Genomic DNA, 17,590 nt, shown 5'->3' with positions numbered 1-17,590 from the left:
AGTTACCTTTCTTCGAGTTTCCCTTTTGTGTCGCCTACTCCTGTATTCATTATTAAATAATTGATTGTTTGTGGGCATCCATGTTCAAAGAGACAAAGAAAAATAAATTCTCTAAAATTTCAAAATTTAAAGCTTTTAATGAAAAAGGTGAAGATAACAAACAGTGATCGATCCAAAAAAAATCTGCAAACAATACATATCTGTGAACAAGGCTTAGAACACGGACCCCGAGAAATCCCATATCTGGGATCAGGTGCCTAGGAAGAGTAAGCATCCCCTGTCGACTGGTTATAGCCAGCGGTAGCCCTACGTATTGATCAAGTAAAAGAAATAATCAGCAGTTAAATTCAGTATAAAAACAAAGGCATTACAATTGATATGAAACACGTCACCAAAAATACCCAATGATAGGTTATATTTGTTTACAAGGTTATTATAAAGACCATAGAATTTATAAAATGCTGACTTTAAACGAGGTTGATGAAATCCCGGTAACATAAAATTATCTGTCAGTACCTTGCCTCAGTTTAAAAATTGATCGAATTCAGAGCATGCTCTATACTATCAAATGAGTTGAGAGTCGTAACACCATATGCAGATGATAGCGGAATGTTTCTACATAAATAAGAAAAGTTGACGTTGGAAAAGCTGAAGGCATCTCGTTTGTCATACAATTTAGTTGTTAGTTGGCCCTCATCGTCTATAGTCAGTAAAACATTTAAATATGAAAGACATGTGGCTGACTCTGTAGTTTGTTTTATTTCAAATTTTTTTGGATATGTCGAGTCGACATATCAATGAAATTTACTATATGTATTGTTTATTGATAAAACATCGTCAATATATCTGAATGTCGAGTCGAAGGCCATAGCAAGTGTTTTCTTTTTCTCATGTAGAAGTTTCTGAATAAATTCTTCTTCATAGGAATATAAAAACAGCTAATAGAGCTAATAAAGAAGCACAATAAGTGCCCGTGGGGATGCCAATACTTTGCTGAAAGAACTGGTCGTTGTCAACGAGGAACTCGAGCATCCATTTGATATCAGCATCAGAGTTGTAGAATCAGTGTGATTTTTAACAAAGTGATTTTGCTGATGAAGTTACTGGCAGATGCGTCGCCCAGTATAAAAAAGGTCTCACTCTTTTGAGTCTATGAGGGACACAGACTCTAAGGGTTCATTCAATCGGTGTCCCATGGATTATCCTCGGGGATATCAAACATATCTCATATATGCAATCTTCAGATTCCCAGTTTCGGTATAGAACCAACAGTTCATACAAAAATTTGAAAGAATGTAAAGTTTGTAATAGAGATATAATTGACGATTCCTTTTCCGTTCCCATGTGTTCTATTCAAAATGTTTTGTCAAAACCTGTAAAACCTGTGATATTTTGATTACTAGCTCCTCTTTTACTATGATAATCTTACTGGACAGAGCTTCTATACCAAAACTTGGGAAAATCTGAATTGCAAATCTTCTAGTGTTGTCTACAAATTAGGTACCCTTTGTGGGCTTATTTCTGTTGGTGAAACCAAGGGTTCTATTAATAAAAGAGTACAGGGCATAGATTTCAAATTAATAACGGGGCCCAGCAGCTTCTATACAATCATTTTAATTTATCTAATCTTTCTATTTCGTCAATGAAATTTAAAATTCTAGAAAACATTCACCATCATACTAATAGCCCATCACTGAGTACACCTTTCCGTAGACATCGAGAAGAATACTGGATTAGAAAACTAGGCACGGCCTTTCCATATGGTACCAATGACAATTTCTATATCGTTGGGAATCTTTCAAGTCCACAACGTAGCAATGTGAATTTGTTGGGACTATTTAACAGTACACAGAGACGTAAGCGTAGTCCTGGACATCGGTCTTACAATAAACCTATTATACACGATGTCTCCTTTTATTCGCTACTACCTTTTGTAAATAAACAGTTAGGCCTTCATCACATTTGCACCAAACTTTACTCTACTCCGTCCCTGTTAAACTTTTGAATAGTCTTTTTGCAAAAGTCAAGGAAAGTGCATCTTTTGGATTCTTCGACACCAGAAAACAGGCTCGGATCTGTGATGATGGATATTGTAAATCAAAAGCGCTTTAACTGCTACGTTTCGCGGACGAAAATACCTCTCAAACAAAGAAATTGACGCAGTTCATGTAAGAAATATTCTTAATCACAAAAAGGTCCAGTCTTGTATTCCACCATATTTCAAGTTGAAGTCCACACCTTGTATTTCTTACAAATATACATCGACAATTGCTTCCAAATTTTTTAAATGCTGTATACAGGGAAATTTTCGCCACCGTCTTATTTTCGCCCTACTCACAGTGGGCGAATGGAAGAAGTATAATTTCTTTAAAAAATAATAATAATAATTTCTTAAACAGAACTGTCATTGAGCGATTTCAAAACGGGGCAAAATTATTATAAAAAAGCAAAAATAGCACGTAGCGAAAATAACCCTGTGTGTAGCATTAGAAAACTCTACAGTGCTTAGATATCGAGTATCTGAAACATAAACCTCCAACGTGCTCATGTTCTTCTTCACCCTACATCTATAGTCCAGTTGGACACTTTATTACTGGTGACGTAAATATAGTTTATAACGAGGACCTTAAATCACTTTTTATAAGATAGCCAAAGTTTAGGGAACCTCGATCTGTCAATTGGTCTCATAATTACATAAATATTATGAATTCAGTAGAAGATTGTGCCAGACGATGGACCAAATATGAAACAGAAGACCTTGACACTTTGCCAGAATGGATTAAATGTATCACACGAATGTTGAAATTGCACATTAAGCGATTGAGGCGCAATATGAAAACCATCTATCCTTCTGTCTTCGACAACACAGAAGTGAAAAAAGAATTAGATATATTTCACGATCAGTGTGTACTGGTCCCCGCTGACAAAAAGCAGGTAACAACATTGTCTTTGTTTGTAAGGCTCATTATTTGAAATGAATTTTAGAGGAACTAGGATTAAATTCTGCAAGTGGTAATCAGACTAATACCTATAGCTCCCTTTTTAAGGAGGATATTCTTCAAAACCATATGTTAGTTTTCGATAATTTTGATATTCCAGACAATCAAAAAAAATGATTTATCATACCTATACTGGACTCCAAGGACTCCAAAACTCTATTTTATATACATGTATGCATTTGGTATCTGAAATAGTTATTACATAAAACAAGTATTATTTGTCAACATTTGCAATTTAAGGTGTTTAGCTTGCCTACCTGTAGCTGAAATAATTTGAGAGTATTTTATGGCTGATTCATAAACTGTTAAAAATTCACTTTTAATCAAATTTTATAAAGGCAGTCAATTGATAAACGTACATGTAGGTCTAGGTCTTAATATGTTGATGAAACACACAAACATAACAGGCACCTGACATAATCTATTTTAAATATTCCCTTTACCTTAAATTTACATGTATTTGTTCTTAAAGATTTTTGGAAGGGAAACAAAAGTAATTGAAATGTATTTAATTACACTCTTCAAAATAATTGAGAGTAATTAATTACATCTGCAAAAATCAATGTAATTGTAATTGCAAGTAATTGACAAAATACTCAATGTATTTGAAAGTATTTAATCACATTTCAAAGTAATTGACCCGAACCCTGGTACCAATAGTACCACCTATTAGCGGACCTATCTTTGTATTCATATGAAGCAGAATTTATATATATAAAAAAAAAAACTTCATGAGAAGAAGAAAATACTTGCAGTTGCCTTCAACTCGATATTTAGATATATCGACGACATATTGTCAATTAACAATAGTTATTACCATTTATATATCGACTGGATACATCCCCGTGAGCTTGAAATAAAAGATACCACAGAGTCTGACAAATATTTAGATATATCGACGACGTATTGTCAATTAACAATGGTTATTTCCATTCTTATATCGATACGATATTTCCTGGTGAGCTTGAGATAAAAGATACTACGGATTCTGACACATTTGTTTCATATTTGGATATTTTACTTGAAAAAGACGTTAAAAGTAATCTAATAACAAAGCTTTATGATAAACGTGATGACTTTAACTTTTCAATCGTCAACTCCCCTTACCTATGCAGCAATATACCCTTATCACCTGCAAACGGGGTTTATATCTCTCAGTTGATTCGATACGCCAGAGTATGCTCTACGTATGTACAATTTCTTAAACGGGGCAAGTTATTGACAAACAAGTTGATGAAACAAGAATATCAACAGTCTCGTTTAAAGTCATCATTTCGTAAGTTCTATGGTCGATACAATGACCTTGTCAGCAAATACAATCTTTCATTAAGTCAAATGCTGACTGACTTTTTTTCATACTAATTGTTAGGCGATTATTTACACACTGATTTGTCGACGGATTTTTTCACAGCGGGTGTGACCGGTCGGCAGGGGATGCTCACTCCTCCACGGCACCAGATCCCACCTCTGATGTCTAAGAGGTCCGTGTTTGCTCTGCCAATTTTGTAATGTTTAATGGACTTTTGAGCTCGAATACTGTTCGTAATCTCCACGTATTTCATTGTATAAAGTGTACAAAAGTTATTGTTATCTTGACCTCTTTAAGATTAATAATTAGCAAGAAATATTTTATTTCTTTACTGTTTTATAGCATTTTACAATCAATGTATAGTTATACAGTGTAATGTGAATAACATGGATGCTCGTAATTTTATTCATACACAGACAATTTAATGAGATGAAAATGAGAAAATGAAATTAATTGATTATTTCAAGAATTCCTTTTACTTCTGTTTTTAGTGCAGATTGCATTTATCCATTTTGTGAAATAACGGCAGACCCTTAAGACATCCGAAAACAAAATGAAAATAGCAAGAAACGATAAAAGACCTGCTCCAAGCACACTTCCGATAGCTCGTGACGACATCCTGTCATCTTCTGCGCATGTTTTGCTTCGTATGTATTGTGACGTAGAATTGACAGGAACGGTGAGGTTTGTCTTGATTTCGTATATTCTCTGTTCTATGTCAGTTGTTTGATTTGCTATCTGTTGATTCTTATTATCTGTTTGGGCGCTTTTTCCCAGACAAATCTCTGGAAATTGAAAGGAAAATTAGGATTGAATCCAAAGATTTAAGAAACCATATACGAAATATTTAAGTCCATTTTACCAAATTTCAAAAAATAAATTCTATATATCACCTTAAGCCACACCTCTCTCCACAAAAATGGCCATGAAATCTGCAGTCACTAAAATAGCAAAAAGAGTTAAAAGAACAAAAATATAAATGCATTTTATTCCTGTAATATTTGTGTATTTATACGTACATACACAGTATATAAACTCTCATACAAATGCCTTTCTTATTGCTGTAGTAACTCTCCTCCTAATAAAGCTTCCCCTGGAAGTGGAGTTGGTTTAGAATTCTTCACACATTCTGTGTTAAATGGGGTAAGAATAGTTATGAAAAGGTTCTATCCCCTTAATCCTTGCATAAAATGTTTCCCCTTACAGATCAGAGTTATTATTCTTCAGATGTGAGTGACTGTGTCTATTTTGGGGTTTTCAAGTACGTGATTATATTTGGATGTTTAAAATGTGTACAAACGTCAGAAGAGATGAACATTATTTTTACGTGTTTATTCGAAGATTAATGAAATAACTTTTTAACGAAATTTATTTTAATTGTAAGAGTATTCAAAAGGGATTTAAAAGTTTATTTTACTGTTTTTATTCACTCATTGATTCAATATATCCCATTGAAATCGAAATAAAACACACCACGGAGTTTGACTCAACTGCTTTATATATTTGGATATTTTAATAGAGAAGGGCATTGAAGGCAAACTAGCATCTATAAACGATATGATGAACGTGATGACTTTAGCATTTCTATTGTCAATATGCGATTGTCACCTGTATTTGCGGTTTATGTCTCAGACCGTATGTCCCAGTTGATTCAAATACGCAAGAAATTGTTATTCGTCGAAAGAATTTCTAAAATAAGGCAGACTAATCACTAACAAGTTGATGATGCAAAGTATCTACATGACAAATCTCGTTTGAGATTTGAATGTTTTGCAAACTTTATGGTCGATACAATGACCTTGTTTGCAAGTACAATCTGTCGTTCGGTCGAATGGAGACTGTACTTAATGACATGTGAAATTTGCAACCAAATGAACTTTCAAAAACGAGCAATGTTCTTTTAATTGCAGGAATCGAAAACGTCTTATTTACAACTTTATGTACTAGTAATTACATTAAATAAAAGTATGTATTTACTAAGTACGAATCTGTTTTCATACACGGGGGTAATAACGATTTCTTAAATCTTCATACGGTAATAAAGATACCCACATTTTTACTGACTTTATACATAGTCAGCTCATGTATTTCTATTGTTCTCCTTTTAACAGTAGCTGTATATTTGCATTAATAAAGTTATGTCAAAAGGAGATTAATAGACTAACATGTGCTCGTGGTTTAAAAGAGAAAATAAACTTAGTCTTCTTACATTCGCCCTCTCTGTTGTGATCAAGTGTTATGGCATGTTTAATATTATAATTCACCACGTGATTTCTTGCCTCAGGTAACTTTTTAAATACTAAATTCCGTAACTTAGAATAATATTATTGTAACACAGTCTAAATCATTTTAACATTTAAATTTGTTTCCTAATTGGGAAGATTTTTTTATTAATAAACGAAAGTGAAATTAGGTTAAGATATTAAAGCAAAAGATATAAAAGCAAAAGAAGCGACCAAAAAAAGACCCCAAAATGACATTTAGTGCATTCATCTTTGTTAATATAGGCCCTTATTTCCATACCGAATTGACTATGTATTTTTCCGTGTACCCCCGTCATGACAAAGAGCACAAGTTTTGTGTACCCGGTCGACAGAGGATTCTTACTCCTCTCCTCCATGGCACCTGATGTTTTTAGAGGTCCTTGTTTCTCTGCTGACAATTTATATTGTTTCAATTGGCATGATAACTGTTTGTTATCATCATATTTCAATTCAATACAATAATGTCTTATTAAACCACTAACTATAATACATATTTACACAACTTCAGAAATACTCAAATTTCCTGATCTATTCCTGAGTATTTAATACATAAAAATGAGTATTAAACGTGGTGGGTGCCTTTACCATTTTTTTGAAATGAAATGGGTGTCTAAGATGGTTCAGTAGTTGAACCCATGTAACAATCAAACTTACTCTTGTTGTTTTACAAGATGAAAATGTTTTCAAGGTCATAAAACTTCACTGTTACATTTTGAATATAAATTATTATGCAAGATTGTAACGATAAAAAAATAATCCATTAAAAATGATAAGTAATTTCAGCATCCTGATGGAAATATATTTCTTGTCATAGAACTAATTAAATACGGTATTAATGGTTATCAGGTTTAAAAAAAAACCTTAAATTTCTTATTTTTTTTAAACCGCATAAAGATAAGATACTGTTCGAATTCTTTGAAAACAGATTCCTTTCTAAATTTGTTTTGTTTTGAACATATTTTATTGACAATGTGTCAAAGGGGTTGGCACAAGTTCTAAAAACTTAGATAGTCCTCTCCCATACATGAAATCTTAATAGCCATACAACATTTACAAAGATTTACAATTTTACAATATTATACATGAACGTAGAAGAACAAAGACAATAGTTATTTTAATCTAAATTTGCATGGCTTTTAGAGAATGTGAAAGAAACGTGAAGTCTCTAAGTGATCTAAAGTTAGTAAAGTTGGAACAAACAAAGGATAAACATGAAATATTTAAAAGCACTTACGCCCAGGCATGAGGGAATGGGATGTGGTATTGACATAGTGAATAGTTGTGGTGGTCACCCAGTCCATAGGACAGGGTCCAGGTCCGTCTATCATCATGGCCCATCCCTGGTCAGAGGGACATCCGTAATATCCCTCACTAATGTAGAAATTGCGCTTAATTACGGGAGGAGCTATATCACTGTGATAAATGAAATGTAAAACATGTAACCATCATTAGAGTTTCTGAAAATTGAATCTTTGCTTTTGTAACCGTATTCATAGATTGACTGAATACTTTAAGTTTGGAACTGCAAGGAGTTGGCCATATTTTTATTCGTGGTCATATTTTGATTTGCCGTCAAGAAAACAAGACGCCAAATGGACTAACGGTCAACTGAGTATTATACAACATTGCAAAGGATCCATAGAAGTATAAAATAAAACAAAACACCTAGTAGATGAAGCTATGTTGCGCAAAAGTAAGAGAAATAGGATGATCAGGGATCCACAAAATAATTAGGATGGTATTCGGTGACAATTCCTTAAGCAGATCTATTTGTTTCCCTGTATTTGCTTCCATTTTTCACGATCACCATTCTGATTAAAAGAATAACAATATTGCTTAATCACAATTAGAAAATCAATCTCATTCCCTACTCACATATGGCTTTCTTATCCTTTGAAGGGTATTTAACGTACAAAGACATGGTATTTTAGTCTCTTTATTAACCTTTTATTAAAAACTCGACCTGACAATTAAAATCAATGAAAGCTATTTTTGTATTATTTAAGAAATATGATATTATTTTAAGAGCTTCACTGGGATATGACATGAAGTTGGTGAGTGATCAAATCCTATAATGCCCCAAGGGCATTTTAGTAGATTTGATCAAGTACACGTACCAACTTCGTGTCCTATCCAAATAAAACCCTAAAAAATAATATTATGTTATTTCCTATCTTTATATTCCATGCAGTTTGTGTTACAAAGGAAAAAATGCACTATTTAGACTTTGTTATAGAAATGCAACATAAAGCGCAAGTACTACGTCATTTGATGCCATATTCTAGACCTTCCAAATGTCTCGTGCGGTTTGATTTCCATACGCAAGAAAGACTGATCACGTGACCAACTTTATGTCAACGGATATTTAATGCCGATTTCGCTAGTAGTGTCATAAGTAGACAATGGCAAATGTAAATATATTATAAAAATTTTAATATAATTCTTTTATTCAGTTGACCATTCAATTACACTGTCTACAGTAATTAATTATCATAGGTAAATAGCAGAGGAAAATAACTTCTTTTAGTAGAATACAAAGCAATAAACCTGAACAGCACCAATACACCTGACCAAGTGGTCCAGAATTTCAACAATCGTGTTTATTACAACTTTGTACACTGTTTGCTTCCCAGATGTCCAGGAGCAAAGAAAAAATGTATTTTCACTATAGATTCAACATAACCCCGCCCTAACAGCAGAACCCCTTACCCAGGAGCCATGAAATTCACAATTTTATAAGAAGCACATTTGCTCATCATTACTTTGCACTGTTTGATTGCTTAATTAATACCCAGGAGCAGAGAAGTAGGATTTACAATGGAATAACGTATTTTCACTATATAATCTATAGAGCCCCGGTATAGCACCGGCGGGCCAAGAAAATAAATATTTTGAAAGAGGCAGTCTTCATTATCATTTTCACTCATTTTGCACTAATTATGTTTGCTATATACCCAGAGACAGAGGAGATTTCGCAGAAATAATTCACTTTCATGGTATATTCAACAGAACCCTGCCTTAACGCTAGAAACCCATGACGAAGGGGCTATGAATTACATACTTTTGGAGGAGACACCATTGCTCCTCATAACCATGCAATTAATGTGTCTGCTGAACACCCTGGGACACAAAAGAAGATATTGAAAGAATTAATGCATTTTCCATCTGATCTATAGAGCCCAGGGGCCCGTTTCATCAAAAGTCGTAAATTTAAGACCTAACTTGGGTGTACTTCCGGGGCTTACGCCAAAATTTAGTCGGGTGTAATTTGCGTTTCACGAAGTAGCGTAAGACTAGTCGTAAACAATACGCTTAGTCTTAGGACTAAGTCCTTGACAACGTTGCACTGCACATGCGCAAAAAACATAAACATACGTATTGTGTACAACGCAACAAACAATGTTGTTCTACATACATTGTACACAATACGGTCGCGTATACATTAACTTAAATGAAAAACTACATGAATTTTTAGGGAACTTGAAGAAAACATGCATCTTAGATCTACTTATTATAAAATATTAACTACAATGTACTTACAACATACCATCTGATTAACTCCAAAATTAAAGGTCTAAGAAAAGAAATAAACGTCTTATAAATGTATTTATTTTGGAATATTTACATCCCCCCGCCTCCCCCCCCCCCTCGATTTTGATACAGGAAGAGAGAAAGAGAGAATCTGTTACAATTGTATATACTTGTAAATATATGTATCTGTGCATATGATGGACTAGTCTACTAAATTATCAAGAATCGATAAAATAATACAGAATATGCATTATCATGAAAAAATAAAGACTTCTTTCTATTTTTCTTTGACATTACTTTGTACGCCATTCCGTTTGTTCCTAAAAATTGTAGTATTATCTTTTTATTTTTCCCAATAAAGAAAGGCAAGTACCATCGATATTCATTTTGAAATTTTCAGAAATGTATCATTCATTGTTTAAACATTATTAAAACATTGCTGTGATGTCATGCCTTTGTTCTTACAGTCTAAAAATTTACCTGTAGCCGTCCGATAATAATAATTAGCAGTCCAATAATATATTATCGGACGGCAGTGATAACAAAATCGGACAGTAGTTAAAAAACAACAACTAGAGTGAAATCAAGGTTTAATTTGTCCAGAAACCAAAAAAAAAAGTTAGGGAAAAAAAATTCAGGGAAAGCGAACGCGAGGAAATTAAGTTGTTAAAATAGCAAATTCGAGAAGAAACTGGAGTTTTAACCTTCCTCAAAAGTAACACTTTCCATTCGGTTTTTTGCAAAGCGTTTTAAATACAGCACTGTGAATAAGCCAATTTAAATCCATTTCTGGTAAAGAACCAGTCTGCGAATCTCTTCATTTAATGAGGTTTGTTCGCCAATGACGGCACTTTTAAAACCCAAGATTTTCATTATATCATCCAATAAAAATTTTAGATAAAAATTAGCATTTTTACTTTAAATACATTTTGAAGTTATCATCCAACACTGTATCTGTATCAATGTCAAACGCACTTAATAAAAAAAAATATTCCGAATCATAAAAAATTCCTTCATCACCTGACCACTGTCCATAGTTCCTGCTAAGCCAAATGACTGCCATTGAATGAATGAAACAAAAGAGTTCACTCACTGATTTTACTGTCTGAAGAAAAAAAAAAACTTTCTCTTTTCTTTTGTCTACCTGTTAGATGGTTTCAGGTAGAAAACTATTGATGCCTGAACTCCTATTGTGTAATTATTGGACTCCTCCAGGTAACTTTTGGACATTTAAATGGCAATGTTTTAAGTAAGATATATGCCTCATACAATTCTATATGTAAAATCATCAGACTGTTTTCGGCCCTAACGGGCCTCAAACAGTCTGATAATTTTACATATAGAACAGTATTCGGCATATATCCATTACATATATCGTCATACATGGGCGTAATAATTGTAAAATTACAGTCATTTCCGAGTCAAGTTTCTCTGATAGCTGATTTTCAGAATCTACCGAGTGACTTCGTTGCCCCTTGTCCCTAAGGTAAAATTCTCTCTCATTTGTATTCTACATCAGAAAAAAATTGACGTTCAAGTATATTTACCTAATCAACTGGAATCTTTTTCGTCTTTTGAACGTTAACAACTTTTTCTGGACGCAGGTGCGGGTCCGTGATTTTTTTCAAAGGAGAGGGGGAAGGGGGGGGGGAAGAGTCATCAGTAAACAAAAATTCCATCTGAGAAACTTGTTGACAAGCTAAAAGATTGTAATTTTTTTTCCTAGACCTGAAAATCTTATTGGAGGGGGGGGGGGGGAGGGTCCGTTCAGTTCTTAACCTTAATAAGTATGGTTCTTCCTAACAACGTACTAACTTAACTCTTTAACAGGGGTCCAAGGTTATTTTCATTTCTCACTTACTTTACTCCAGATTTGTACGAGAGCTGTTCGGAAATTATTGAGACATTGTGTATATTCTTCTTTCTAATGAACGTCTTTCGGTGAAAAACTGTATATACGTATGACAAACACTAAGAATTAATAAAAGCAAAGAAAAGAAAATTACAAGTGTTTTATTCTTCTTTTCAATGGTATATTGTGTCAATAGTAGGAATACCCGGCGCAGTCACGAAATCAGATATTGAAAATATGCAACACCAACGTTCAAATTCCTGGTGAACCCATAGTAAGACCGAAAATAATTTAATTTATGTATACATTTTTGCAATATAATTTTGACTTCATTTTATGCAAGTTTGTTAGCATTTCGATCAAAAATACGGAGATCATAAATAAATTTAAGCACGGTATAGAATTATGATAACGACAACAAAATGGATTTTGACGTCAAGACGGCGAATCGAGCATAGTTACATAAAATTTTGTTTAGCGCTATGGAGAACTCTTTTTCAGACTAGACGACCTGCTAAAACAATAACAATAAGAAAAACATGTGTATGGGGTTGATTTTTTCACTAATATATTTTTTCTTCAATCAGACTGAGAGTGAAAACAAAAGCTCCTGAAGACCATCAACTATTACGGACCAAATAACGTTGACCCGCGTTCCATAAATCAGTACTGAAAAATGCTAAGTCAACACGGCTGACGTGACGTTAAAATGACGTAGCGATGCTGCTTTAGGTCGATAGACACATGCATGATTATGATTTCATCGAAACTTGTCTAATTATCCTATAAATTATAAATTAGAAATTTTGCACATTTGTTTTATTCGTTCTTTATAAAATGTTGACGAATTTTCATGAATTTATCTCTGTCCTTTATGGAATAAAAGTAAATGTCTCAATGATTTTCGAACAGCCCTCGTACATAAATAACGCTGCAAATTGCTGCGAAGAGGAATGGACCCCCTCCCTGACCCCCCTCTAGGTCCACGCGTGTAAACGTGGAGTGAATAAGATATGGAATTTTCCAGAACGATAATTTAAAAAAAAAAAGCCTACTTGGTTTTACGATGAGTAAAAAAAAAAATTGTGTTTTTTAATTATAGATATTAACCATGCAAAGCTAAAGAAGATCACTGGGCTTTTGTGGGAAAAAATACCTTTTTTCCACAAAAAAATTATGTTGGGAAAATAGTTTTTTTCAAATAGAAATTTTTAATAGGTTTCTTTTCAGTGAATGACACAGTATCTGTATCGTGTAGTGGATTTACAATACCTCCTCATACTCAAAATACAACAATCAAATGCGTATAAATGCAGGATTGTCAAAACTTAAGATATGGTGTTAAAATGAATCCCTAATAAGGCAATCTTTTATGAAGAAATTTATTAAAGTAAGTTATGTAAATACTGCATGTCATTTACCTCCCCAAGTGGGTGTACCCCCCTCCCCAATTTCCGCTCTCCCAAATCTGCATAGTTTCTGAAATGAAATTATGCATCGTTTGCATTAAAACACTTCTTAGAACCGTAATTCTTCTTGAATGAATGGCTAAATCGTTTTCAAATCAGTAAAGTCTCTTTATTTTATGTTTACTCCCAAACTTACGCCTACCCATGAGTAGACGTAAAATTTGGGCCTAACTTTAGTCCGGTGTAAAGATACGCTGTTTAATGAAACGCTAATCTTTGTACTAGCCCCGACTTTACGCCGGCGTAGCGCTACGACTGGGCGTACGACCCTTGATGAAACGGGCCCCAGCCCTATAACCCGAACTCCTGACATAGGGGCCATTTATTCACAATTTTGGAAGAGGCACCCTTGCTTATTATAAATATGCACTTACTCTGTGTGGTTAATACACAGGAGCAGAGAAGATTTTCAAAGAACTAATGGTTTTTCTTTTATTATATAATTAATATTTATCATTAGGGCCCCACACTAACTCCAAAGCCCCTGACCCTGGGGTCATGAATTTCACAATTCTGGTAGAGGGTTCAATGCTTATGACAATCATGGCAAGAGTTTGCCTGATTTCCAGTAAAGAAGAAGATTTTAACAATAGCACTAATTTTGATGGTTTAAGTCCCATCCCTCAAGCCCCAGGTGGCTGGGACAAAAAAAATTGTTGTACCCATTCACTAATTGATTCTATATGGAAAATTGGTAAAATTTGTCCAGCACTTCAAGAGAAGACGCTGACAATAATAAAAAGATTACGACCGATGGACGACACACGACGGACAACTACGGACAAAAACAGAAAGCGACAGGTCACCTGAGTGGCTCAGTTGGCGTAAAAACCCAGAATTTTTGCATGCTTTAATTTTAACTGGCTTATATTAGTAATATTAAGTTTCCGTTAATTTCAAGAAACATTTTGCACGCTATTTTAAATAGAATTGAATAGTTTACAAAGACACGCGTGATAATCTGAAGACGATTTGACAACTTAATAGCGTGTATGGGTTATTTATGGCGCTCTGCAAAAAAACGTTTTTTGGTGAATCCAAACATTTCGCCAAAAAAAATAAGTCTCCAACATTTTCATGTGAAAGTTTAGAAAAGAGCTATGAGCTTTCCTTTGAATTCAGTTTCTGGATCCTATCCGATAGATAAGGTTTTATATTATCGGCATACCAATAATCTATATAGCTATGTTCTGTTATCATAGATTTCCTAATAGATGTTAAAGAATTCCCCCTCCTCCTCAGCCAGTAACAAAAAATCTTGAAAAGATTATTTAATTGAATAAGTTTCAAGATGAAGCCTTTAATCATTTTTTCGTGCATTAATTTCCATTCCGTCTTAATTTTATCTGTGATTCAAGGCTCTTTTAACTCTTAGAAAAGGTCTTGTGAACATTTGTCCAACCATAAAAGTACTTTGATAAAAATACATTTATAGAGAAATCAATTTTCCTTTCATCCTGCCTAAGAGACTCAAGCTTATTAGCGCGCGTGGTATAAATTCGTGTAGAGATTTGAAAATTTATCACAAAATACTTTGAGAAACAGTAAGGTTATTTCAAAAATTTCTTTTTTATTTCACATATTTTCTACAATAATAGTGATTATGTAAGGATGGCATACATATCTATAAAATCCTGTCTGTATCTGAAAAAACTAAGCAAGCAAAATTAGCTGTTATAAGAAGATATATATCTGCAAGTCAAAACTGAGGAAAAAGAACTTAAGTTTGGTATTTATCAGCTTTTACCCATCTATACTAAAATATTCTCCTGGTTTTCCAGTTGTTCCGGCAAATGCAGAGATGTCATAGCTCGTCTCTAATATTCTATAGCGACTTAACCAGTCTGTCTTTGTTGCTCCGGTTGCGTTAAAAACAAAGTACTGAGCCTCTGTATCCCCAGAATAGTATGAAACTCTGATCTGAAAGAGAAGTGTGTTACACAGCTAAAGAAATCTCTCTATCTCTCTCTCTTAATTGTCTTTAAAGTTGGAAATGTTTTCTTTAAAACATGCATTTTAAAACACTATTATGAATAACGATGGTGTGTCAATTTCTTTGGTGATGAAATAATTGTATACTTTTTTGTATTTGATCTTATCTGTATATGTTTTTCGTAAATAAAAGACTTACCTTAGATATACCATTACTCTGCCAGTTATTCAGGACCTCAGATTTATAGTGGTCTAGAACCTGATTGGTCAATTGTTGGACTGCAAGATTGTTGGTGTTACGAGTGCTGTTGGAATAAAATAATTCATACGCTCCAAACGGTCCTCCCGTCACCGCTTTGTACACCAGCTCCCACCAGGACTGGACTGTACCTAATTAAGAAAGAGGCTGAGTTAGACTTTGTAATCGAGGACTCAAATCTCACCAGAAAGGGAAAATAAAAAGGAAACAACATAAAATAAATTACGCATATTTAGTTTAGATTTTATTTTATATCTGTACTAATTATAATATTCTTGCTTGACAAAATTAAGAAAGATGAACAACTACTGCAATTTTGTAGCATTCCAAATCTCAATCGAGCATTTGTATGTATTTATGTATAAGAGGAAGAGGATGTGTTACCTACATACCTATATGTACAGTTTTCAAAAATTAATTAAAAATACAGTTGTGGAAGTTTAAAAGGAAGTTTTTTTAGAAACCATTCTGGGATGTCGTTGTCAATACATATTTGCAATGAGGTTTTCTCTTCAAACCCGTTTTATCCAGTTATCGAAAGATATGAAAAATCTGATGACATCTCACATGAGTGAAATAATGTTGAAAGGGGAAGAAAACTACAATCAATTAATAAACCAAGACCAGAAACAGATACAATGCTAAAGCCAAAATTTTAAAAAAGTAGAACTTTCGGGGTAATTTTGAAAATAAAACAAAATTGTCTTACTTTTTTGAAATAATTATGTATTTTTACACGATTGCATTTTTAAAGCATATTTGTAAAGGAAAAATCAAGAAATTTAAAATCTAAAAATTTTCAGCTGTTCTCAGTTAATAGTCTTGAGGCCAGGAACTTTTAAATACAAATAAGAGAAATATAATACATTATTTAAGGGGAAAATAATTTAAAGGAGATTTATATAATAAAACTGTTAAACAGATCTTGATGTAGAATAAATTCGTGAGTTTTTATATTTTTATACAAAGAATCTCATAATACTCTTTTTAAAACTAATTTCCAATACTTTGTTTGATACAAATGATTACATTAAGTTACATAAAATTAATGTTTTTTTTTTTTTTTTTTTCTTAAAATGTATCCTATATTGATCGGTATCAAGATTAAGCTAGAATAAAAACCAGATCCCATATTTCTTTCATTTGAAAAAAAAAATGCCCTTCCTCCTTCTGACTTTTAATAAAATTCAGAATGTTTAATAATTTCCATATTACTGTTCAAGAAATTTTTGAAGTCATTCAAGAAGTGTAGATTTTATGTTAACAATTTTCAAGTATTTATATGAAGAATTTATATTTATTTCCAGAACTCATAGCAAATAGAAGAGGAAACTGGAAAATGGAAAAGGTCATGCGAAGTGAACAACCTGACAGAAATCAATAGTATTTCCTTAAATGTTAGTGAACTTTTACAGAACTTTTATTTGCTTGTCACTCTTTTGTCTGCTTTTTTGTGTTTGTGAAACAATACATGAATTAAAATTGAGCCGATTTTACGAACTTATGTCTTTAACCCTCTGATACATTGTTTGCATGAAATAGATCTAGTTTATTTAAATAATTAAAAATTTTATATTTATAATTAACATTGACAGTTGAAAATATTCAGTTGTACTTAAATGGACTGAATTTTACTCATCCCTAAAAATAAGGAACAAACAATAACAATGTCCTTTAAAAGTTACTGTATTTATTGAGTGACCTTAAAACTGAAGGAAATCCGAAAATACCTGGAAAAAATTAAAAGATACGTTACTAAATGTAAATACTTCTTTTAAATTTAAAAGTTAACAAAAATACCTTAATAAACAAGATACCCAAATGCCTTAACGATCAATTGAGTATAAAACAATCTTGTGAAGGATCCATGGATAAAATAATACAAAATAAACCGAAACTCGAAACAAAAGGGGAAAAAAGGAATGATCAAGAACCAACATTAAAATAGTAAGTGTGGTAATCAGTCTTCATAAAC

The 17,590-nt window shown here is 33.1% G+C and overlaps 1 protein-coding gene across 1 annotated transcript; it reads right to left on the bottom strand.

Annotated features, from left to right (window-relative positions):
• Window positions 1-4,770: 4,770 nt before the first annotated feature.
• Window positions 4,771-15,845, bottom strand: LOC133203508 (uncharacterized). The gene is made up of 6 exons (XM_061339283.1): window positions 15,842-15,845; window positions 15,556-15,746; window positions 15,172-15,344; window positions 7,807-7,985; window positions 5,212-5,249; window positions 4,771-5,091 (listed from the first exon to the last, which is right to left on the bottom strand). Exons 1-6 carry the CDS (start codon window positions 15,843-15,845, stop codon window positions 4,771-4,773), a joined length of 906 nt encoding a protein of 301 aa, XP_061195267.1.
• Window positions 15,846-17,590: the final 1,745 nt, after the last annotated feature.

This window comes from Saccostrea echinata, unplaced genomic scaffold (genome assembly GCF_033153115.1).
Source record: "Saccostrea echinata isolate AGI-Se365-2 ecotype Australia unplaced genomic scaffold, CSIRO_AGI_Sech_v1 ptg000051l, whole genome shotgun sequence".
NCBI classification, from domain to species: domain Eukaryota; kingdom Metazoa; phylum Mollusca; class Bivalvia; order Ostreida; family Ostreidae; genus Saccostrea; species Saccostrea echinata.
This window is presented reverse-complemented; position numbering and strand designations above follow the sequence as displayed.

What these genes read in the sequence shown, in the direction of transcription:
- LOC133203508 (XM_061339283.1), bottom strand. An exon ending in AGAGTAATGGTATATCTAAG is followed by an intron (nt 15,345 to 15,555) that starts GTAAGTCTTTTA and finishes CTTCTCTTTCAG; the next exon opens with ATCAGAGTTTCATACTATTC. An exon ending in CCATTTTTGTGGAGAGAGGT is followed by an intron (nt 5,092 to 5,211) that starts GTGGCTTAAGGT and finishes CAATTTCCAGAG; the next exon opens with ATTTGTCTGGGAAAAAGCGC.